Genomic DNA, 25958 nt, shown 5'->3' with positions numbered 1-25958 from the left:
GAGTATCAATTTGGATATTTACCTCTAGAATTGACTTCAGGACAGATTTTGTTTTAATTCATAAACATGTGCCTTACCTTTATCACCATCTTTGTATCTGCACAGACTGGATGGAATTTCAGCTTGATACTCTGAACCCACCATTATCTCCTAAATAAAGGCAATTTGACATTATAGCCATTCAGCTAACAATTATTTTTCACAAATCAAATGGTGATTAGACAGGGTCCAGTTCAATATAATGTAAATATACAACAAACTGGACCCTGCCTAGGTATTCTGTTCAAAGATGTTAAATAATTTTAATTCAACAAACAGATCTGCTGCAAGTGGTTTACTTTCTAAAAGTTGCTCAATATATATTTTATACTTGCAACCAAGATTCCATTTCAATTCCCCCCCCCCTCCCCCCCGACCCCCGTTATGCTGCAGCAGGCCTTGGGTCTACAGCAGTTTCTTAAAACATAAATGTAAAAGCCAATGCTTTGCAGTACAAACATCAAAATCAGACGAGTTCAGAATTATATTCTATCGGAACTCATTTTCAATTCCATCCACAGGAAATAAAATCACTTTATACGCAACAGCTGAAATCAGGGAAACAACCTACAGCATATATGGAAATTGACATATCATCTATGGGAAGCACAGATGAAGTTCAACATTAATATCTGAAAAACTTGCCAAATATTTGACTATTAAAAATCTGCACAGAAATTAAAATGGAACATTTGAATTTATTGTACTCATGAACAACAGTTTCATAATTTATCTAATCTATGGATCTCACAAGCTACATATTTTGCACAAATATTTAGCAAAGCTCAGTAACAATGCACAACTATAACTTTCTTTTGTATTGTCCCTCAAGAACTAGACAGAATCATCTCAAGGAATGTAATTTTAGTCAGCAGTAAATTCAAACTAGACTGCCTCTATGTAATTGGCATAACAGCACTTTCTATCCAGTAATGACATTTTGATTAATAAAAAAATTGTTAGATTCAAAGGTAATGCGATCTTTGGAAAAGTTATAGAATTATTTAGATGCAATTAAGTAAGCCTTATGTTAAAGATTTATTCAAATGTTTAGGCAAATGGAAAACATTTTTCACAACTTTTGGAATTTGAAAGTTTTAGACTTTTACAGTGCACCGTGAGGGAAACTTAATGTTATACATTAGCACAATGGATTACAGGGCTTAAGCCCATGTTTCCTTTTTTGGAAAATATTCAGAACGCCAATCTTGAAAGAATAAATGACAATATGACAATCTTGTACTGTTTGTTTCTGCAGTGGCCGCCAGTTCTCTTAAATGATTTAAATAAAATCCCTGGCAGCGTCCTTCCAAATCACAACAACATTTAGGAATTAACCTTTAGGAACATTTACATAGGGAGTTGCAATGTAGATTCAGATTGATTGCATGTATTCATGTAAATAATACTGGAGCGTGACATCAACAGAGTACTGGGAGTTTGTTGAGTTGAGGGAGTTTGGTGAGGAGAGAGAGGTGCTTTTTCTAACTTCCCCTGTCGGAATTAGTTCTTGCTCTACTACAGAGGAAGAAGTTAGCTGTTTGGTGAGTAACTGGAGAGTGGTTAAATTCTGTTCTATTCCTCAGGTTTAAAATAGTACAGGAATGTGTGGTAAGATTATTAAAATACGTAAAATAAAATAAATAATTGAATAAAATAATTGAGTAGTTAATTAAAACAGACAAGGATGGCAGGACAGGTGATGCGTCATGGCTACAGCATGTGGGAGCTCCTGGATGCCAGTGTGATCCAGGGCAAACACTTCTACAGTAAATGCCTGCAGCTTGAGGAGCTTTGGCTCAGAGTCATGGAGCTGGAGACTGAGCTGCAGATTCTGCGACACATCATGGAGAACAAAGAACAAAGAAAAGTACAGCACAGGAACAGGCCCTTCGGCCCTCCAAGCCTGCGCCGATCATATTGCCTGTCAACTAAAACATTTTGCACTTCTGGGGTCCATATCCCTCTATTCCCATCCTATTCATGTATTTGTCAAGCTGCCTCTTAAACACCATTATCGTACCTGCTTCCATCACCTCCGCTGGCAGCGAATTCCAGACACTCACTACCCTCTGCGTAAAAAACTTGCTCCGCACATCTCCTCTATAGTTTTCTCCTCTCACCTTAAATCTATGTCCCCTAGTAATTGACTCTTCCACCCTGGGGAAAAAGCTTCTGACTATCTACTCTGTCCATGCCACTCATAATATTGTAAACTTCTATCAAGTCGCCCCTCAATCTCCGTCGCTCTAGTGAGAACAATCCGAGTTTCTCCAACCTCTCCTCATAGCTAGTAACCTCCAGACCAGGCAGCATCCTGGTAAACCTCCTCTGCACCCTCTCCAACGCCTCCATATCCTTCTGGTAATGTGGTGACCAGAATTGCACGTAATATTCCAAGTGTGGCCTAACCAAGGTTCTATACAGCTGCAACATGACTTTTATACTCAATACCCCTGCCAATGAAGGCAAGCATGCCATATGCCTTCCTGACTACCTTATCCACCTGCGTTGCCACTTTCAGTGACCTGTGGACCTGTACACCCAGATCCCTCTGCCCGTCAATGCACTTAAGGGTTCTGCCATTTACTGTATAATTCCTGCCTGTATGAGACCTTCCAAAATGCATTACCTCGCATTTGTGCTGATTAAACTTCATCTGCCATTTCTCCGCCCAAGTCTCCAACCGATCTATATCCCGTTGTATCCTTTGACAATCCTCTTCACAATCGGCAACTCCTCCAACCTTAGTGTCGTCTGCAAACTTACTAATTAGCCCAGTTACATTTTCCTCCAAATCATTTATGTATACTACAAACAGCAAAGGTCCCAGCACTGATCCCTGCGGAACTCCGCTAGTCACAGCTCTCCATTCAGAAAAGCACCCTTCCACTACTACCCTCTGACTTCTATGACCAAGCCAATTCTGTATCCATCTTGCCAGCTCACCTCTGATCCCGTGCGACTTTACCTTCTGTACAAGTCTGCCATGAGGGACCTTGTCAAAGGCCTTACTGAAATTAATGTATATAGCATCCACTGCCCTTCCATTGTCGATCATCTTTGTCACTTCCTCGAGGGGGAAAGTTATCCAGACGCTTTGTGCCAGGAGGCAGTCACACCCCTTAGGATAGGGTCTTCTAACTTGGAAGGTGGTCAGGGACAGGAGGTTGTGACTGCAGCTGAGGCAGGTAAGAGTACCCAGAGGGCAGGAGTGTCACCCTCTGCAATTGTCCAACAGGTTTGAGTTATTTCAGCTTGTTTGGATGAGAGTGCAGGCTGCAGCGTGAATGAGCTGATTGACCATGACACTGTGTTACAGGAAGCCATTCAAGTGGGGGGAGCAAAAAGAAATATAGTAGTAGGGGACAGTATAGTGAGGGGAATTGACACCATTCTCTGTAGCAAAGAGTGAGAGTCCAGATGGCTGTATTGCCTGCCTAGTGCCAGGGGTCGGGACATTTGCTCAGGGCTGGAGAAGAACCTAACGGGAGGGGGAAAAGATTCAGCTGTCATGATCCATTTAGATGCCAGTGACATAGGCAGGATGAGGAAGGAGGTTCTGCATAGTCAGTATGAGGAACTAGGCACCAAATTAAGAAGCAAAACCTCAAAGGTAATAATCTCTGGATTATTACCTGAGCCACATGCAAATTGGCATAAAGCAAATCAGATTAGAAAAATGAATGCGTGGCTCAAAGGTTGGTGTGGGAAAAGTGGGTTCCAGTTCATGAGGCACTGGCATCTGTACTGGGGAAAGCGAGGGCTGTAGGGTTGGGAGGGTCTATACCTGAACTATGCTGGGACCAGTGTTCTAGCAAGCCACATAACTAGGGATATAGAGTGGGCTTTAAACTAAACGGGGTCGGGGGGGGGGGGGGGGGTGCTGTGAGGGATCAATCTTGGGTCGATGTAGCAAATCAAGGGGCAGAGTCAAGGTAGAAGAGCCAAGTAGTAATATGGGAAATAAGGGTCAGAATGGCAGGAAGGGACATGGAGAAAAAACCCTAAGTATACACCAACAGTCTAGACTAGATGTTACAAAGATAACAATAAGACAAAACTAAAGGCTCTGTATTTGAATGCCCGTAGCATTCATAAAGTAAATTAATTGATAGTGCACATAAATATGATCTGATAGCCATTATGGAGATGTGGCTGCAGGATAGCAAGGATGGGGGCTCCTGAATATTGAGGGGTATATGACATTCAAGAAGAATAGGAAGCTAGGTAAAAGTGGAGGAATAGCAGTTAATGAGAGATGGCATTGGTGCAATAGTTCAAGATGGCCTTGGTTCAAGAGATCTGGATGTAGAATTGGTTTGGGTGGAGATGAGGAATATTAGGGAAAGAGTCACTAGTTGCAGTAGTCTACAGGCCCCCTAACAATAACCACAATGTAGGACAAAGCGTACAAGAAGAAATATTAGGTGCTTGTGATAAAGGGGCAGCGATAATCATTGGTGATTTTAATCTACATATTAATTGGAAAGATCAGATTGGCAGTAGTAGCCTGAATGAAGAATTCACAAGATGCTTATGAGATAGTTTCTTAGAGCAGCACGTTCTGGAACCAACCAGAGAGCAGGTTATATTAGACTTGGCATTATGTAACGTGACAGGATTAATTAATGACCTCAGAGTAAAGGCACCCCTAGGTAACAGCTACGACAATATGATTGAATTTTACATCCAGTTTGTAAGGGAGAAAGAGTGGGTCTAAGACTAGTATTTTAAACTTAAATAAGGGCAACTATGTGGGCATGAAAGCTGAGCTTGCTGGAGTGAACTAGGATACTAGGCTAGAGGATGGAGCAAAAGAGAAGCAGTTGCAGACATTTAAGGGGATATTTCAGAGTACTCAGGATAAGTATATTCCTACTATACAAGAAAATTCTAAAGGGAGGACCCAACATCTATGGTTAACTGAAGAAGTTAAGAAAAGCATCAAACTTGAGGCAAAAACATAACTGTGCAAAGAAGAGTGGCAGGTCAAATGATTGGTCACAATATAAAGAATGGCAGAGAATGACTGAGGTTCATCAGGAGAAAGAAATTAGAGAATGAGAGGAAGCTAGCTAAAAATGTAAAAACAGATAGCAAGAGTTTCTACAGGTATTTAAAAAGGAAAAGAGTGAATGTTGGTCCTCTAGAGAGTGACAACGGGGAGTCAATAGCAGATAGTAAGGAAATGGCAGATGTAATGAACAAATAGTTTGCTTCTGTCTTCATATTGAAGACACAAAAAAAATTCCAATAATAGCTATAAATCAGGAGGTAGAAGGAAGAGAGAAACTTGGAGAAATTACAATAAAGAGGGAAGCGGTTCTGAGCAAACTGATGGCGCCGCAGGCTGACAAGTCTCCGGGTCCTGATGAACTTTATCCTCAAGTCTTAAAAGAGGAGGCTAATGAGGTAGTAGATGCGTTGATGTTAATTTTCCAAAATTACCTAGATTCTGAAAAGGTTCCACCAGACTGGAAAGTAGCAAATATAACCCCTCTATTCTAGTTTGACGTATTGTGGGGAAGGTGTTAGAATAGATCATTGAGGTTATAGCTGGGCACTTAGAAAAACCCAAGGTAATCGGGAAGAGTCAGTGTGGTTTTGTGAAAGGGATATCATGTTTAATCAATTTATTGGAGGTCTCTGAAGGAGTAACATGCACTGTGGATAAAAGGGGAGCCTGTAGACGTACTGTACTTAGATTTCCACAATGCATTTGATTAGGTGCCTCATCAAAAGTTATTGCGGAAAACAAAAGCACATGGTTTAGGGGATAACATATTAACATGGGTAGAAGCTTGGTTGGCTGTCAGAAAACAGAGTATGCATTAATGGGTCTTTTCCTGATTGGCAGGATGTGACAAGTGGACTTCTACAGGGATGTGCTGGGGCCTCAACTTTTTACAATTTATATCAATGGTTTAGATGAGGGGAGCGAAGGCGTGGCAGCTAATTTTGCAGATGACACAGAGATAGGTAGGAAAGTATGTTTACAGGATCACAGAATTGTTACAGTGCAGGAGGCCATTCAACCCATCATGGCTGCACTGACTCTCTAAATGAGCATTATGACTTAGTGCCATTCTCCTGCCTTTTCCCCTTGCACATTATTTTATTCAAAGAATCATCCAATGCCCGCTTGAATGCCTCGAATGAATCTGCCTCCACCACACTTCCAGACAGTGCATTCCAGACTCGAAAGACTCGGCTGTGTGAAAAAGTTTCTTCTCACATTGCATTTGCTTCTTATGCAAATCACTTTAAATCTGTGCCCTCTCGTTCACGATCATTTTACGAGCGGGAACAGTTTCTCCCTATCTATCCAGCCCCCTCATGATTTGGAACACCTCTATCAAATCTCCCCGTAGACTTCTTCTCTCCAAGGAGAAGAGTCCCAACCTCTCCAATCAATCTTCATAATAAACTCATCCCTGGAACCATTGTTGTAAACCTCTTCTGCACTCTCTCTCCAATATATTCACATCCTTCCTATAATGTGGCACCCAGAACTGTGCACAATGCTCCAGCTGAGGTTAAACTAGCATCTTATATAAACTCAGCATAGCCTCTTTGCTCTTGTACTCTATGATCCCATTAATAAAGCTCAGGATACTACATGTTTTATTAACTGCTCTCTCCACCTGTCCTGCCATCTTCAATGATCTATCACATATACACACAGGTCCCTCTGCTCCTGCACCCCCTTAGGAATTGTACCCCTTATTTTATATTGGCTCGCCATGTTCTTCCTACCAAAACACATCACCTCTCACTTCACTGCATTGAACTTCATCTGCCATCTATCTGCCCACTCCACCAACTTGTCTATGTCCTTTTGAAGTTCTATACTGTCCTCCTCGTAGTTTACAATGCTTCCAAGTTTCATATGATTCACAAACTTTGAAATTGACCCCTGCACGCCAAGATCTAGATCACTTATATCAGGAAAAGCAAGGGTCCCAATACTGACTCCTGGAGAATGCCACTAAAAACCTTCCTAAAAATATCCATTGACCATTACTCTGTTTCCTATTACTCAGCCAATTTTTTATCCACATTGCTACTGTCCCTTTTATTTCATGTGCTATAACTTTTCTCACAAGTCTGTTGTGTGGCACTGTATCAAATGCCTTTTGAAAGTCCATGTACGCCATGCCAATAACATTACCCTCATCAACTCTCTCTGTTACCACTTCAAAAAAACTCCAGAAAGTTAGTTAAACACTATTTCCCCTTCAGAAATCCATGCAGGCTCTTCCTAATCAACCCACTTTTTTTCCATGTGACTACTAATTTTGTCCCAAAAAATTATTCCTAGAAGCTTCCCCACCACTTAAGTTAAACTGACTAGCCTATAATTGCTGGGCTTATCCTTGCAACATATTTTGAACAAGGGCATAATGTTTCCAATTTTCCATTCCTCTGGTACCTCCCCTGAGTCTTCCATAGACTGAAAGATTATGGCCAGTGGCCCTGCAATTTCCATTCTCACTTCCTTCAATATCCTTGGATACATCTCAACCAGTCCCGGTGCCTTGTCACCTTTAAAATACCGATAGTTTATCCAACACTACTTGATCAATTTTGAATCTTTCTAATGACAGAATTTCCTCCTCTGTCACCATGGCCTGGGTAGTATCTGCTTCCTTGGTAAAGACAGATTCATTTAACACCTCAGGCATGCCCTCTGCATCCATGTGCAATTCCCTTTTTGGTTCCTAATTGGCCCTACTCCTCCTTTTACTATTTATATGCCAATAGAAGACTTTGGAAATCCCTTTTATCTTGGCTGCCAGTCTTTTCTCATAACCCCTCTTTGCTGCTCTTATTTGCTTTTTCATCTCCCCGCTGAACCTTCTGCATTGTGCTTAGTTCTCAATTGTATTTTCTACTTGCCATCTGTCATAAGCACACTTTTTCTTCTTTATCTAAATTTCTATCTCCTTTTTCATCCAGGAAGCTCTGGATTTGTTTGCCCTACCTTTCCCTTTTGAGGGACTATACCTTGACTGTGACCGAACCATTTCTTTTTAAGGTAGCCCATTGTTCAGCTACAGTTTTTCCCGCCAAACTTTTATTCCAGTCTATCCAGCCCAGCTCCGTTCTTGCCCCATTGAAGTAGGCTCTCCCCCAGTTAATTATCCTTACTCTGGATTGCCCGTTGTCCTTTTCTACCATCATCCTAAACCTTACAATACAATGATCACTGTCTCCTAAATGTTTGCCCCACTGACACTTAATCTACTTGGCCCACCTCATTTCCAAGAACCAGGCCTGGCAGTGCATCCTTTCTTGTTGGACTGGACACATACTGGTGTAGAAAATTCTCCTGACACAATCTAGGAATGCTTGCTTCTCTCCACCCTTTACACTACCATTGTCCCAGTCTACATTCGGATAATTAAAGTCCCCCATTGTAACTACTCTATAATGTTTGCATCTCTTTATAATTTCCCTAGATTTGTTCCTCTACATCCTTCCCACTAGTTGGCAGTCTACAGACTACACTGAGCAATGTAATTGGACCCTTTTTGTTCCTTAGTTTTAGCCAAATTGATTGTCCTTGAACCCTCTGGAACAATCTCTTTCTCCAACACTGCAATGCTCTCTTTTACCAATACTGCCACCTCTCCTTTCCTTCCTTTCCTATTTTTTCTGAACACTTTGTGCCCAGGAATTTTTAACACTCAGTCCTGCCCTTCGTTGAGCCAGGTGTTGTTATCGCCACAACATGGCAATCTGTGTCTGTAGCTCCCCAATCTTATTTACTATACTCCATGCATTCACAGTAACCCTGATTTAGACTTCATGACTTTCTCCTTCACGCTATTCTACCTATTAACTTACTATTCTCTATACTAATGCTTTCAGTCTTTCCCAGTATTTTGTGCACCTTGGCATTCCTCTAATATTCTTCTCCTGGTTCCCACACCCCTGAATTAGTTTAAAACCCTTCCAAAAGCACTAGCAAAATGCCTTACAAGGAACTCAGTCCCAGCTCTGTTCAGTTGCAACCCATCCGCTTGTACAGGTGCCATCTTCCCTAGAGCCAGTCCCAGTGTCCCAGGAATCTAAAGCCCTCCCTCCTGAGCCATCTCTCCAGCCATGCATTCATCTGCCTTATCCTTCTATTTCTGTACTCACATGCACGTGGCACTGGGAGTAATCCAGACATTACTACATTTGAGGTCCTGCTTGCTAATTTTCAACCTATCTCCCTAAACTCTGATCACAGGACCAAATCCCCCTTCCTACCCAAGTCATTGGTACCAATGTGGGCCATGATCTCTGACTGTTCACCCTCCCCCAGAAGAAAGTCCTGCAGCTGCTTGGTGACATCCAGGGAGGTTACACATCATCCTGGAGTCACGTCTACAGCCGTAGAAACGCATATCTGTTCCCCTAACTAATGAATCCCCTATCACTATTGCTCTTTTCCTTCTTCCTCCCATTCTGTACAGCCGAGCCACTCATGTTGCCAAAAACTTGGCTGTGACTGCACTCCTCTAAGGAACCAGCACCCTCATCAGCTTCCAAAACGGAAAACCAATTTGTGAGCGGGACCCAAGGGAACTCCTGCACTATTTGCCTGGTTCTCTTGGACTGCCTGGTGGTCACCCATTCTCTTTCTGCCTCCAGCCTCCTAAGCTGTGCTGTCACCACATCTCTGGACATGCTAGCCTCGTAGCTCTAAGCCTCGTTGATGGGCCACAATAACTCCAGCCACCGCTCGAGCTTTGAAACCTGGAGCTCAAGTTTCTGCAGCTGGCAGAACTTCCTGCATGTGGTCACCTAGTACACTGCTAGCGTGTTGTGAAGAGGACATATGGAGGTCCCAGATGGATATAGATAGGTTGAGTGAGTGAGCAAAAATCTAGCAGATGAGGTATAATGGGGGAAAATGTGAAGTTGTTCACAGTGGCAGGAAGAATAAAAAAGCAGAGTATTGCTTCAATGGAGAATGGCTGCAAAAGTCCCAGGTGCAGAGGGATCTAGGTGTTCTACTCCATGAGTCAAAAAAAGTTTGTATGCAGGCACAGCAAGTAATTAACAAGGCTAATGGAATGCTATCCTTTATTATGAGGGGAACTGAACATAAAAGTAAAGGTGTTATACTTCAGTTATACAAAGCATTGGTGAGACCACATCTTGAATAGTGCGCACAGTTTTGGCCTCCTTGTTAAAGGAAGGATATAAATGCGTTGAAGGCGGTTCAGAGATTAATAGATTGATACCTGGAATGAGCGGGTTGTCTTATGAGGAAAGGTTGGATAGACTGTGCTTGTTTCCACTGGAGTTTAAAAGAATGTGGGGTGGCTTGATTGAAAAATATAAGATCCTGAACAATCTTAACAAGGTGGACATGGAAAGGATGTTTCCTCTCTTAGAACAGTCCAGAACTAAGGGGCACGGTTTTAAAATTAGGGGTCGCCCTTTTAGGACAGAGATGAGGATTTTTTTCTCTGACAGGGCTGTGCAACTTTGGAACTCTGCCTCAGAAGGTGTGGAGATGTGGGGGGGTCAATTAATATTTTTAAGGCAGAGGCAAACAGATTCTTCTTAGGCAAGGGAATCAAAGGTTACTGGAGGTAGATGAGAATGTGGAACGTGATACATGAACAGATCAGCCATGATCTTATTGAATGGCGGAGCAGGCTCAAGGGGCCGAATAGCCTACTTCTGCTCCTATTTCATATATTTGTATGTACATTTCACCTCATCCCTAATAACTAAAGGACCAAATACAGCTCCTACAAACCTTTTTACTATACCCGACAAGATTATCAAGAAACACTCATTCAGCAGTATAGCAAATTCAAAGTGGAATTGCTGATTTTAACTCGTGGTATAAATTACAGGTCAGATTAAACAATTTACATGCTGAGTTTAGAGTACCTTTTTCAAGTCTTCAGGCGGGACACAATCATCCTGTCCTTCTTCATCTTCAGATTCTTTATCACCATCAAAGGTAGTGCTTGCTATGTGCAAGAAAGTTAAAGACAGTTGTCAGAAAATGGCCATTAAAAATGCATCAATTTCATTATGTTCAAGATGGAAGGGAGTTTTATTATTGACCAAGGATATTAATTCACACTCAACCAAGAAAAAAATATTAAAGGCAATGTCCAGAAATCATCCAAATAATGGATTTTTTGATTTTTAAAAAAAATTAATTCCTGGCATGTGAGCATCGCTGACAAGGCCGACATAAATTGCCCTAGAGGTGGTGAGCTGCCTTCTTGAACCATTGGAGTCCATGTGGTGTAGGTACACCCATAGTGGTGCTAGGGAGAGTTGCAAGATTTTGACCCAGCGACAGGGAAGGAAAAGTGATATCGCTCCAAGTCAGGGTGGTATGGGATTTGATGGGGAAATTGAGGTTGGTGGTATTCCCATGCACCTGCTGCCCATGTTCTTCTCGGTGACAGAAGCTGAGGTTTCAAAGGTGCCGTCAAAGGAGGCTTGCCAAGTTGTGGCAGTGCATCTTGTGGATTGGACCTACTGCTGTTAGTATACACTGGTGGTGGAGGGAGTGAATTCTTAAGGTGGTGGATGGGGTGCCAAAAAAACATGGGCTGCTTTGCCCTGGATAGTGTTGAGCTTCTAGAGTGTTGTTGGAGCTGCATTCATCTGGGCAAGAGGACAGTATTCCATTGCACACCTGACTTGTGCCTTGAAGATGATGGACAGGCTTTGGGGATCTGGAAATGAGATACTCGCTACAGAATTCCCAGTCTCTGATCAGTATCAGTGGTCCAGTTAAGTTTCTGGTCTAGCACCACCCCCCAGGAAGCTGATGGTGGAGGATTCATTGATGACATTGGCACTGAATGTCAAGAGATGGTTAGACTCTCTCTTGTTGGAGATTATAACTGTCTGGCTCTTGTGTGGCAACAATGTTACTTGCCACTTACCAAAAATCTTTTACACTAAATCTGAGTGTTGTTCAAATCTTGCTGCATGCAGGCACAGACTGCTTCAGTATCTGAGAATTTGGAATTGTACCAAACACTGTGCAGTCATCAGCAAACATCCCCACTTCTGACCTTGTATTGAAGAGGTGGTCACTGATGAAGAAAGTGAAGATCGTTGGGCCTGGGTTACTACCCTGAGCAACTCCTGCAGCAATATTCTAGGGTGAGATGATTGGCCTCAACAACCACAACCATCTTTTTTGTGTTAGCTTTGATTCCAACCAGTGGATTGTTTTTCCCCTAATTCTCATTGACTTCAATTTTGTTTAGGCTCCTTGATGCCACATTAGTCAAATGCTGCCTTGATGTCAAAGGCAGTCATTCTCATCTCACTTCTGGAATTCAATTCTTTTTTCCACATTTGGACCAAGGTGGCCCAGCAGAACACAAACTCCACATCAATGAGCTGGTTATTGCTGAATAAGTGCCGCTTTATAGCACTGTCAAAGGCACTTTTCATCACTTCCCTGATGACAGTAGACTGTTGGGGTGATAATTGGCTGGATTGGGTTTGTCCCGTTTTCGTAGACAGAACATACCTGGGCAATTTTTCACATTGTCAGGTAGATGCCAATATTGTAAGTGCTTTGCTAAGAGTGTGGTTTGTTCTGAAGCACAAGTCTTCAGCACCACAATGATATTGTCAGGGGCCATAGCCTTTGCTGCATCCAATGCCTTCACCCTTATCTTGATATCTCGTGCAGTGAATCAATTAACTGAAGATTGGCATTTGTGGTGATGGGGACCTCAGGACGAGGCCAAGATGGATCACCCAGGTAAAGCAGGGGATATTTGGAAGGTATGCACCTATGCAATTCAGTCCCCAATTCCAAAGTCACAAATTTATTATTTTTATGTTTCCATTATAAATTATGATATCATTTGTGTAAACTTGTCACACTGCAATTACATCTTCAACTGTAGAGCACCTCAACTGTTGGGAGGATGCAATTCCAACTTGGCTAGTTTACTTGAGCAGTTAACATTGTAAACATAAACAAGATTTTATAATGGTAAACGTTATGAGGTAGTGTTTGAAGAAGTGTTTAAGATTTTCAATGTATTATCAATGTTAAATAAATAATGTGGCGAAAGATATAGCCTGTGTAATTTTTAAGTACACAAAGCAGCTACATATCTGGAAGAAATTCTTGGACCTCAATTTAAGTATAACTGAATAGAAACATCCTTGACCTCAATCCTGTGAACAACAACTAAGAAGCCTTATTTTTCCAAAGGTCTTGAAAAGATATTTATCCTGACAATCCAAGATTACTTCCACCTTAGTAGAGACATTAAAAGTCAGGTTTGAGATTCTTCTTAATGACTGATCTTACCTATAGGAGTTAAATATAAACTTTGTCCAGTTTTATCTCAAAATTAATTGAGTACATATAGCAACTACCCCCTGAATCACTACCACAGTAATTATACATTTGGATATCTATTTCCCCTTACTCCTGTCACCTAAAAAGGACAAAACTGCCACAAGGAGAAAACTGCAGTTCTCAGACGTGACCATTTTCTAGCCAGGTAGGGCTATGTCAATAATCATGGCAAGGAGTAACAACTGTCCCTCCCTGTAAGAAAGCACCTAAACCCTGTATGTTACCTGCTCAACTGCATGGCAAAAATTAAATTGTCATTGGGAAGCCAGTTTCCTATTACTATCTGATTTGTACTAATATCCTACTACTCCATGACAAAGTACATTGGAACAAAGTGACAAAGGCAGTCTTCTAGCTTCTCTCAGAGTGATAAAAAAGTGTGTAAAGAAAAGTTAGAAAACTCAGCAGGCCCTTTTCTTTTCTTTGCATACTGGGGTTGGTTTTCAGAGGAGCAGCTGATAAGACATCTACATCACTGGCTTTGCCAGTTAATGATTAGTTCTAGATTTACCCCATTGAAGCCTCTAAATTACTAGAAAAAAAAAGCCTCCCTTTCCCTGGCATTAGGGACTCAAGCCAAGAGATAAACTTACCAGCTGATCTTAAGTAAAGCAACTTTTCCTCAGAAAGCAGACAAAAACAGAAACTTAAATACATCTCAAACAGCAATTATACCTAATTATAACTGTTAACCTTTGGATAGATTCTCATCTACATGGATTCTATTGAATCATTAAACAGTTTCCAGATTCAACAAGGAGTAAAGGAATACAGATATGGCACCAAAACTAAGCTATGCAGTCTGAACCACATTTTTTTTGTTCCTGCATATGTTTGAATGAAACCATCATTTACACAGAAGGGGCAATATTTCAATGATAAATAATTGTTTTAATTAGGAATCAAATAGCATCTCAGTTTTCTTGCTAATTCATGATCCTCCTTGCATCACTAGAGTATGCTTCATCAGACTTTCAAGCAGGAACCCTTGCTTGCCTGGACAAAAGCCCACAGCCAAAATACTACCATATCAAAACAATGCATGCTAATAAGTATGCAGACCGCTTCAAGCAACAGCACCGCAGATAAGCAGGAAAGAAAAGATAGCTGCACTCTGCCAGTCTTAGTTTGAAAATAAGAGACATCACTACTTTCATCTGATATAAACTGTCTAGTTTCATGAACAACCTTAATTTAAAACTTAAAAAAGCTCTTCTGACATTATGCAGTGGAACTGGAAAAAGTTGTTCTTCCACTTTAAAAAAAATGGATTAATCAAATAAGTGTTGGCTATTACTGTTGATATTTCAAAGTTGTCTTAACTTAAAAAGTATGCAATTTATGGATATTCTTCATACCAAATCATTTGGGGTTCATTAACTTCTGTCAAAATCAAAATTAAGGATATAAGAACAATCTTCCATTCAAAAAGCTTTGCTTCAAACACAATTAATTAAATGCATTTAACATAACTCTGCATTCTAGTTAACAGCCAGCTAAAAAGAAAAGCTGACACAAAGACTTCAGAAAATATAGGGGAGTGAATCCCAATCAAACGTTCTTTAAAAGGTGTGTTTATAAAATCTGCAACAGGTTTAAGTTGAGCAAATGTTTAAGATACTCCAGAACTGAAAGGACATCAAGATCATGAATCATTGTACACCAGGTGACCAGTTTCCATTGGAGGGATAGCTAGTAACCATAGCATTTCATTATCTAGACAAGCCTAGTTGGTCCAGATGATGGATATTACACTTAAGCTCAGACAACAACCCTGCAGTGAGCAAGTAAAATCATTGCAGATCTAAAGTCAATAATGATCATAAGTTTAAATTTTCAAACGCAGTAGCTGGCAAGCACTGCAGTTGTTTAATTTGTTCCTGGAACAGAATTTTTGAAGTAGATTCTTGCTTACAGGTGCAAGAAAATGCAATTTTTAAAAGGCCTTGGGCTCACACATCTTATTACATATGGTAAATTAACCTAACCCGACAAGTATTCAACTGCTATTAGGTCAAAGTTTTTCATGGGAAACTGAAACTTGAATCGGAAGAGTATACAGTTTCTGAATCTTCAACTCAAGGTTCAAGCAGACATCTGGCATTAGTTTTATTTAAAAAATCATTCATGGGATGTGGGCGTTGCTGGTTAGGCCAGCATTTATCGCCCATCCCTAATTTTCCCCGAGAAGGTGGTAGTAAGCTGTCTTCTTGAACCGCTGCAGTCCATGTGGTGTAGGCACAGCCAGTGTTGTTAGGGAGGGAGTTCCAGGATTTTGTCCCAGCGACAGTGAAGGAACGGTGGTGGTGTTCCCATGTATTTGCTGCCCTTGTCCTTCTAGATGGTAGTGGTCATGGGTTTGGAAGGTGCTGTCTAAGGAGCCTTGGTGAGTTCCTGCAGTGTAATTTGTAGATGGTACACACAGCAGTGTGACGCAACTATACGTCAGTGATGGAGGGAGTGAATGCTTGTGGAAGTGGTGCCAATCAAGTGGGCTGCTTTGTCCTGGACAGTGTCAAGCTTCTTGAGTGTTGTTAGAGCTGCACTCATCCAGGCAAGTGGAGAGTATTCCATCACACTCCTGACTTGTGCCTTAAAGATGGCGGACAAGGCTTTGGGGAGTCAGGTGGTGAGTTACTCGCCACAAAATTCCTAGCCTCTGACCTGCTCTTGTAGCCACAATATCTATATGGCTAGTCCAGTTCAGTTTCTGGTCAATGGTAACCCCCAGGATGTTGATAGTGGGGGATTCAATGATGGTAATGCCATTGAATGTCATAGGGCGATGCTTAGATTCTCTAGTAGCAGAATACAAGTGATTGGTGTTGAGATGACTGGCAGAGAAGATTTTAAATGAGAATTCAAGAACTGTGCATCTGGGTAATACAAAAGTAAATCAATCAACATGCCCAGAATACACAAAGCTTTGCTGTTATTCCAGCCCCTTATAAAAACATAATTCCTAAGAATGCCTGTTGTGGTAATCTGAAAAGGAAAACAGAGGTGGAGTGCTAGCAGAGGGGGTGCTTCTAAGCTTGCAGTTAAAAGTGTGTTGTTGATTGGAGTAATGGAAGCTCTGCTCTGCTCTGCTCTGCACCTGGCCTCAATTGCATTAGGTTCCAAAACAGAAGGGTGTTGCATTCCTCTTGAAGAGCACAAACATACACTCTGCTCTCCGCCCAGTTATCAGCACACTGCACATCTGGAATCAATGTAGACCCTGGACATACCTGAAATAAGGTCCATATAAACCCAAGGGGTTTAACCTCCTTTGTAACCCAGTGATCAACATGCTTGTGTAAAATTTCTTTGGTCACTATTTTAATGCAGTTATTAAACATTTATTTTAGACAGGTTAATGACTGCATTACAGTAGCACACAAGCTTCAAATATAGTGTGCTATAAAAGAAAACTTAATTCAGAGGTTTCTCTAGGCTGTGAGAAACCCCACAATTTTGCAAGAGAATTTGCTGTATTGGGGTCCTTGATATGACTTGAGAGGCAACTGTGGAAGTTAATAATCGAAATGAAAGTGCGGCACAAAATGGGCACAACTTGAGATAGGGGCGGAGGCTGAAAGAAAAAAATGTGTTTCAGAAGCTCTTTTTCTAAATGTGAAATCTCAGAAGCTTCCTGCATGTAAACTGCCACACACAAGAAAAACATTAGCCAATGGCCAAGACAACCCATGAAGGATTGGACAAAGCTTAACATGCAAAGTTGGATCCAAAAACCTCTCCTTTTTTCATCACAAGCAAACGGGATTTCTTTGGCACCATCAGATGCTTAGCAACTACAGGCACAATGGAGTAAAAATGGCAATGCTCTCCGCCAGTCCAGTTAATAATTAAGATTCTGGAATTTGAGAACAACAAAATGTGAAGGTACCAAGTGAGAATTTCTTGTCTCCTTTGAACCCAAGTAGGCTAACCTGGTTACGCTGCCAGAGAAAGGCTATAAGGAGGATTTAAAGAGTGTCCCATCATGGATGAAGTCTCACCTTCAAATAAAGGAGTGCATGAACAGGAGCGCATGTCAGCATGAGGTAGCTCCCTGCAATTTACTTTGGCATTGGGAAATGTAGTAGCATCTGTTAAGAATTTTTTGGACAGCAACATGATCTAATTTTCACTCAGCCCAAGTAGTTTATCAAAGAAAAAATTCTGCCAGCAATGGAGCATATGTCAATACCAGCTTCTATCCCTAAACAGAATTCAACTAGCAGAAGTGGTGCAGTTAAGGACTGATGGCTGACCAACTGCTGCACATGACTGTATAGTTGTCTGAGACCTCCTCTCAATAAAAAGGGTTGGATGGGTGGTGTAAAAGTGAAAGGTGGCATCCTGACACCAAGCTTACTTGGCACGAGGCTGGATTGACTCCTCATACAAGCCAGCACCAAAGTAAGCTGAGCCACAGCAGGAGTGGTGACCTGAGAAGGACCATGCTTTTTGGCACCTGTGGAGCAGGTTTGTGGTGGGGCCAACTTACCTGGCTCCCAGACCTCACTCCTGCAGTGGACTCTTTCTTGGAGGATTGCTGAAGACTCTCCCGTCTGGTGCGGGAGGAGATGTCCAATCATATAGTGCACAATGTCATGTTGTGCTTCAAACATAACTGCAAGAACCCGAAGTGGCCATCTGCCACCACGAAGATGCCATTACATTTTGTGCAATGTTTAAAACCAGCAGATAACTTGCTTGAAGATCAATGATCTTTCCAAGCTGGAAAACAAGAGAACACAGAGCTCAACCATGTGAGAGAATAGTGGTGCGTGATTTTATGCTGCTGGGGGAAACTCTACGACACATCAGATGAGGGGAGAGTCTTGCAATGATTGAGGAAAGGAAAACAATGGCGAATGTAGCTCAACTAAAAAGGCATTTTAAATAGCTATTCTCATCACTGAAAATCTGGATAGAATCCCACAGTATGAGGAAGAATAAATTATTATAGCCTATCTTTAAAAATTTTCATTGACAGAAACTGCCACCTGGGATATCAGGTTTTAGTTTTAAAAATAAAGATCAGCTTATGTAACCTCCACCTTGGGCATGGCAACAGCTATAACCCACATATAATACCAATGCTCAGTTTATCCCGATCGCAGAAGTTGCAATTTAATTCTGAGATTTAATAACTTCACATACACACATTTTAAATGGAAACGTATGATCCACAGTCTCTGTACTTCATTTCTTCTTCCCGCAAGTTACCACAGATGAATAGAAGACTGAACTAATTTACTTTTCATGAGTGATCAGAGTCTAGCCAAATACACAAATCAACCCACAGACTAGATTCCCAATTTTAGTGTTGTATTCTGGTATGGATGCTGTTTGTCAGCTCATGTCAGCTTGCAAAAAAGTACTTCAATTTATTGATCCAACAGGATTATTTTTGAATTATGTGTTTAGAGAAACTGATAAATTTCAAAAGAAGTTTGTGAAATGTTTGCTTCAAAAGAAAGTATCTCAAGTACAGCCCATGATGTCAAGGGGCCGTACATACTGTTCTTCGTTTTCATGTTTGCAGCAAAAATGTAAGCTCCCACATACTTCAATCAACACTGCAACTTTTACAAAAAACAGCTTCACAATGCTAAAAGGACTGAAAACTGACAACTCCTGGGCTGCAACACTTTTCTTCGGTGAGACTTGGCTTCCAATTCCATCCAAACAGACAAGATGAGATTCTCCGTCAACAGGTACAATGGTTAGATTGAAATGATATTATACAATTATTTGTGGGTATAATTGCATACTGCAAAAGCACAAATTCATTTAATAACTGCCACTAAAATCTCAGAGAGGCCATCAGGATAGTTGCTTTGTGAAGTGTCACTCTGTATAGTGCTGGGGATACATCGGAGGTGAAAGGTTAAGGGTGTGGCAGTTTAGACAGTTTTGCTCTAACTCAAGTGCTAATACCAGGAGCTTGAAGTATAGAAATATTCCATTCCAGCACAGAATCACTTCCCCCGACGAGCATAACTTTGAAAAATATACTGATAGCATTGTCAAGATCATAAATGTTTGAATTAATTAATAAACTCAAATTTTCAAAGGACAGACCTTCCAATAACTCCCCCGTCACCCACCCAACAATTACTGAGATGGCATTCACATTCCCTAACAAGCATCACACATCACGTACAATTACCCACATGATTCAGAATCATGTACCTCAAGAGAGTATACATGCTGATTTGGAAATGTAGGTACATTGCGAGTATTGAACTGGTGTGGTACCCACTGCCTCCTGAAAACCAAAAATATAGTTGCTAGGAATGAAGGTTTGACCTCAGTAGTTCATACATGATGCTTGTGGAAGATGGCAAAAATATATCCACTGGTTTTATGTCTAGCCACTGTGGCTGGCCAGCACTTTATGAGTTTAGTCAGTTATTTTTGCATATGGTTGCACATAAGTCTGAAGTAATTTTGTACGAGTGAAATTCACACCAAATTTACTTATTACTTTTAAAAATACCTTGCAGTTACACAAAGTAAATATTACATGTTTAACTTGATGGAAGGGAAACAAAGATTAGTTTCTTAGCTTGTCCACACAGTCGTTAAATTTTATTTTGCAATATAACATGCCAATTCCTTGTCACTTTTTACTACACCCCAAAGCTTACCTGGTGGAATGAATGGTATTTTACAACAACTTTTAAAATTCCCACTCTAGCCCCAAGGTATTTGATCAAGCTATTTTTATCTCTAATCCATAAACTTACATCTTAAGTGTCGGGGAAATAAATCTGTTGTTTCATGAGAAGTGACAGATGGGGTCAGGTCATCAGCAGAAGATTGTGTTTCTTCATCGTCACCTGAAAGTAGGTCCTTTGCTATTTCCTCCTATTAGGTTCAGGTAAAAAGGAATATTATTTATTAGACATAATTCATAATGCACATCAAGTTTTTTCAAGCCTATTTGTACACATTGCTACAAAGAGATGGGCTTTACTTCACTTGCCTTATCAAGAGTCATGTCAGGTAATTCATCAGCAAGCTCACTTGGCGAACTCCCTGGATTTTCATTTTCTATTACTGGAGGTTCATATCCATAAAGTGCCAGCAAATCATCAAGTGGCATGTTGCTCTCCTGTTGAGCATAAAAAGCTGCAATTTAAAGTCTTAACATGATGATATTTTCAGTTAAAAATTTTTCAATTGATTTAACACACACTTGTAATTTACTTCAGCAACACCTCCCAGCCCCTCAACCTCGATGACTCAAAGCCTAGAACAGCAATATCATAGGAACAAGACGAAGTAAAAGTTTCTCTTTACGTCACACAACATTCTGACTTGGCCATATTTTGTCATTCCTTATTCATTGCTGGGTCAAAAATTCTGCAATTCCCTTCTCAATAACTGTGGGGAAATAAACGCTGATTTGCTAGCATCACCACATCCAATGAACAATAAAATAAAAGCCACTGTTCAATAAATGCCAAGGAAATTAATTAGAACTCATTATACCAACTAGATTTTGGTAGAGCAAGATGCACAATCCGGGAACAATCCGAAAAACTTGTATTTCTATAGCACTCGTGTGTAGAGAAGCATTTTAATGTGTTACAGGTGGCAGACAAAGAGTAAACACAGCGTAGGAGTGCAAAAAGATTGGAAAGGATGTTAAGGAAAGAATTTCATACGATAGAGTATGGCCTAAGGAACAGATAGGGTCAAGACAAAGTACGCCAGAAGAGAGGAGTAGGGAGGGGTAAGCACACATTTTACATTCAGTTTGAAAGGGAGAAGAGTGGATCTAAGACTAGTATTTTAAACTTAAATAAGGGCAATTATGTGGGCATGAAAGCTGAGCTAGCTGAAGTGAACTGGGAAATTAGGTTCGGGGATAGATCAATAGAGAAACAGTGGCAGACATTTAAGGGGATATTTCAAAATACACAGAATAAGTATATTCCTACTATAAAGAAAAATTCTAAGGGGAGGGCCCACCATCAGTGGTTAACTAAAGAACTGAAGGAAAGCATCAAACTTAAGGAAAAAGCATATAACTGCACAAAGATGAGTGGCAGGCCAAATGACTGGTCAGAATATAAAGAACAGTAGAGAATGACGAAAAGATTAATCAGAAGAGAAAAATTAGAGTATGAGAGGAAGCTAAGTAGAAATGTAAAAACAGATCGCAAGAGTTTCTACAGGTATTTAAAAAGGGAAAAAGTAAGTATAGTGAGTGTCGGTCCTCTAGAGAGTGACAATGGGGAGTTAATGGTAGATAATAAGGAAATGGAAGATGAAATGAATGAATATTTTGCTTCTGTCTTCAATACAGAAGATAGAAAAAAACATTCCAGTAATAGCTGTAAATCAGGTGGTGGAAGGGAGAGGGGGAACTTGGTGAAACTATGATCACTAGGGAAGTGGTACTGATCAAACTGATGGAGCTGCTGTCTGACAGGTTTCCGGGTCCTGATGGACATCATCCTAGGGTCTTAAAAGAGGTGGCTAATGAGGTAGGTGACGTGTTGGTGTTAATTTTCCAAAATTCCCTAGATTCTGGAAAGGTCCCACGAGACTGGAAAGTGGAAAATATAACCCCTCTATTCAAGAAGGGAGGGGGGAAGAAAACAGGAAATGATAGGCTAGTTAGCTTGACATCTGTCATGGGGAAGGTGTTAGAAGCGATCATCAAGGATGTTACAGCTGGGCGCTTTGAGAAATCCATGGTAATCAGGGAGAATCAGCATGGTTTTGTGAAAGGGAAATCATGCTTAACCGATTTATGGGAGTTCTTTGAAGGAGTAACATGTGCTGTGGATAAAAGGGGAGCCTGTAGATGTACTGTACTTGGATTTCTAGAAGGCATTTGATAAGGTGCATCATCAAAGGTTATTGTGGAAAATAAAATCTCATGGTGTAGGGGGTAACATATTAACATGGAAAGAAGACATGCTGACTGGCAGAAAACAGAGTGTGCATAAATGGGCCTTTTCCTGATTGGCAGGATGCGATGAATGGAACCCTGCAGAGTCTGTGCTGGGGCCTCAACTTTTTACAATTTATATCAATGACTTAGATGAGGGGAGTGAAAGCATGATAGCTAAATTTGCAAATGAAGCAAAGATAAGTAGGAAAGCATGTGAAGAGGTATGAAGAGGACATAAGGAGGTTGCAGACAGATATGAATAGGTTGAGTGAGTGGGCAAAAATCTGTCAGGTGGAATATAATGCGAGGAAATATGAAGTTGTTCACTTTGGCAAAATAATTTTTAAAAAATTACTTAAACTGAAAGTGACTGCAGAATTCCAAGGTGCAGAGGGATCTAGGTGTTTTACTGCATGAATCACAAAAAGTTACAATGCGGGTACCGCAAGTAATTAAGAATAATGGAATGCCATCCTTTATTACTTTTATGTTCAATTCCTCTCGTAAGGATGTTATGCTACAGTTATAAAGGGCATTGGTGAGACCACATCTTGAACATTGTGTGTAGTTTTAGTTTCCTTACTTAAGGATGTATGTGTGTTGGAAGTGGTTCAGAGGAGGCTTACTAGATTGATACCTGAAATGAGTGGGCTGTCTTATGAGGAAAGTTAGATAAACTGGGCATGTTTCCACTGGAATTTAGAAGAGTGAGGGGTTACTTGATTGAAGTATATAAGATACTGAACGGTCTCGACACAGTGGACGTCGAAAGGATGTTTCCTTTTGTGGGGTGAGTCCAGAACTAGGGGACACTTTTAAAATTAGGGGTTGCCCTTTTAGGACAGAGATAGGAAGAAATATTTTCTTTCAGAGGGCTGAGTGACTTTGGAACTCTCTGCCTCAGAAGGCAGTGTCATTGAATATTTTTAAGGCAGAGATAGATGATTTCCTTGCCTAACAAGAGTCTTAAGGTTATCGGGGTGGGGGGGGGGAAAAGAGGTGAAATATGGAATTTGAAATGGGGGCCAAATGGTCTACTTCTGTTATTATTTTGTATATTTGTAAAGGCTGAAAACACTGGTGGGAATAAGCCCCCTAACAGTAATCATAGTGTTAGACCGACTATAAATCAGGATATTAGAGGAGCATGCAACAAGGGTAATGCAATAATCATGGGTGATTTTAACTTTCATGTGGACTGGGTAAACCAAATTGGCAAAAGTAGCTTGGCAGACAGGGTTATGGAATTCATTTAAGCAATCAATTAGAGAACAGGCTATTTTAGATCTAGGTTGCGAGATGAGACGGGGTTAATTCGTAGCATTATAGTAAAGGATCATTTGGGGTAGAGTGATCATAATATGATGGAATTTCATAAAAAGTTTGAAAGTGATGTGGTTAAGCCTGAAACCAGGGTCTTAAACTTAAACAAAGTAATGATGGGCAAATTTGTTGATGTACATGGGAAATTAGCTTAGAACATGACAGTAGATAAACAGTGGCAGGCATTTAAATAAATAATTCATAATTCTTAACTAGTATGCACTCTATTGAGGAACAAAGCATCTGCTGGGTAAGTGGTAACTACAGGGGTCAGTGATAATATTAGATTAAAATAAGTCAATAACATTGCCAAAAACGGTGGCAAGCTGAGGATTGAAGGGTTTTAAAAAGCAGCAAAGGGTAACCAAGAAATTGATTAAGAGGGAAAAAAATGGAATGAAGTAAACTAGCAAATATAAAAAAACTTATAAGAGTACAAGTATGCAAAAAGAAATTAGTGAAATTCAAGTTGGGTCCTTTAAAGACAAAGACAGAATAAATTTAAATGGGGAATAAGGAAATGGCAGAGATGTTAACCAAATATTTTGTACCTGTTTTTGTAGAAGATACAAAACATTGGAAATTGCAAAGAACCAAGAGTCTAATGAGAATGAGGAACTTGAAGCAATTCATATTTAAGAAAAACTCCTGCAGCAACTAATGGTCAAAAATATCCCCTGGGTCTGATGGCTTACACCCTAGGGTTTTAAAAGAGAAAGTGGATGCATTGCTTTTTTCCTTAGATTCTGGAATGGTCCCTGGGGATTCAATGGCAGCAAATGTGAGCCCGCTGTTCAACAATGGAGAGGCAACAGAAAAGAGGGAATGATAGGCCAGTTAGCTTGACAATCTATAGTAGGGAAAATGCTGGAATCTACTATCGAGGACATGGCAACAAAGCACTTGGGGGGGAAAAAAATCACAATATGATTTGGTCAAGTCAACACTGTTATGAAAGGGGAGTTGTGTTCTGCAAATCTGTCAAGTTTTTTGAGGGTGTAACTAGCAGGAGAGATGGGAAAACCAGTGAATGTAGCACATTTAGATTTTCAGAAGCTATTTAATAAGATGCCACACAAGAGGTTGTTATACAAGGTTCAGGCTTATGGGATTATGAATAATATATTAACATGGATTGGTTAATGGACAGAAAACAGTAGGGATGAGTGGAATATATCCAACTTTGCTGATAGTACAGAGCTAGATGGGGAAAAAAGCTGTGAGGAGGCTACAAAGCAATATAGATCGGCTAAGTAATCAGGCAAAAAGCTGGCAGATGGACTATAATGTGGGGAAGTGCAAAATTATCGATTTTGGTAGTAAGAATGGAAAAAACATATTATTTTAAAAAGAGAAAGATAAGGTTTTCAGAAGAATTTTTGTATCCTTGCAAGCTAATCACAAAGTTAACATACAACTACAGTAGTCAATTAGAAAAGAACATGGTTATGCTAGTCTTCATTGAAAAGGGTTGGAGTGTAAGAGTAAGTCTTACTGCAATTAAATGGGGCTTTGATGAGGTCACAGCTAGAGTGCTGTGTACAGTTTTGGTCTCCTTACCAAAAGGAAGGATACAAGTGCCTTAGTTACGAAGCTTCATTAGATTGATTCGGGGATGAGGAGTTGTTTTATTAGGAGACATTGAACAGAGTGTGCCTATATTCTCTGGAGTTCAGGAGAAAGAGTGATTCATCGAAACGTATAACATTCTAAGAGCTCTTGACAGCGTAAACGATAAGAGGCTGTTTCCCCTGGCTGAAGCATCTAGAACTAGGTTCACAGTTTCAGGATAAAGGGTCGGCCATTTTGGACAGAGGTGAGGAGAAACTTCTTTGTTCATTGGCTGAACATCCACAGCCCTCAGTGTATTCAAAATTGAGACATACATTTTTGGGCACCAAAGGAATCAAATGACAGGGTGGGAGAGTGGAGTTGATTTGGAAGTTCAGCCATGACTTTACTGAATGGCAAAGCAGGTTCGAGCATTCATATCGCATACTCTGGTTCCTATTTCTTATGTTCTTATTTTATGACTTGCAGGTGGTGGGGGTCTCAACTTTATAGAGATTGGTACACTCACTGATTCCAGCAATAGAGGAACTTTAGGCACTTATTCCTTGTTTCATTTGTATCTTTAAGAAATTTTGACACCACAAACTTTTCACAGGAAACCCCGGCCTGAAATTTGAGCATGAGGGATCATCATACTTGGATATGGACTGCTTTGTTCTAGGCAGCAACAGACCATCTAATTTCTTACAAAGAGGAATAGCTAATTTGCTTTCTCCTCTTTTTCTGTTCATAGCTCTCAGTACTTTGCTT

General features: G+C 40.5%; 1 protein-coding gene across 6 annotated transcripts in view; it reads right to left on the bottom strand.

Annotated features, from left to right (window-relative positions):
- LOC144684997 (mesoderm induction early response protein 3-like) overlaps positions 1–25958 on the bottom strand; it is a 65382-nt gene that overhangs the window by 26112 nt on the left and 13312 nt on the right. For all 6 annotated transcript variants that reach the window (XM_078549545.1, XM_078549513.1, XM_078549504.1 and 3 more), the window contains 4 exons: positions 20391–20519; positions 20152–20272; positions 10942–11024; positions 78–150 (listed from right to left, as the gene is read on the bottom strand). In XM_078549545.1, the coding sequence (XP_078405671.1) occupies positions 78–150; positions 10942–11024; positions 20152–20272; positions 20391–20519 (406 nt within the window). The remainder of the gene's footprint in view (positions 1–77; positions 151–10941; positions 11025–20151; positions 20273–20390; positions 20520–25958) is intronic.

Source organism: Cetorhinus maximus, chromosome 1 (assembly GCF_964194155.1).
Source record: "Cetorhinus maximus chromosome 1, sCetMax3.hap1.1, whole genome shotgun sequence".
In the NCBI taxonomy this organism is placed as follows: domain Eukaryota; kingdom Metazoa; phylum Chordata; class Chondrichthyes; order Lamniformes; family Cetorhinidae; genus Cetorhinus; species Cetorhinus maximus.
The sequence above is the reverse complement of the archived record's forward strand: the minus strand, read 5'-3'. Positions and strand labels throughout refer to the sequence as shown.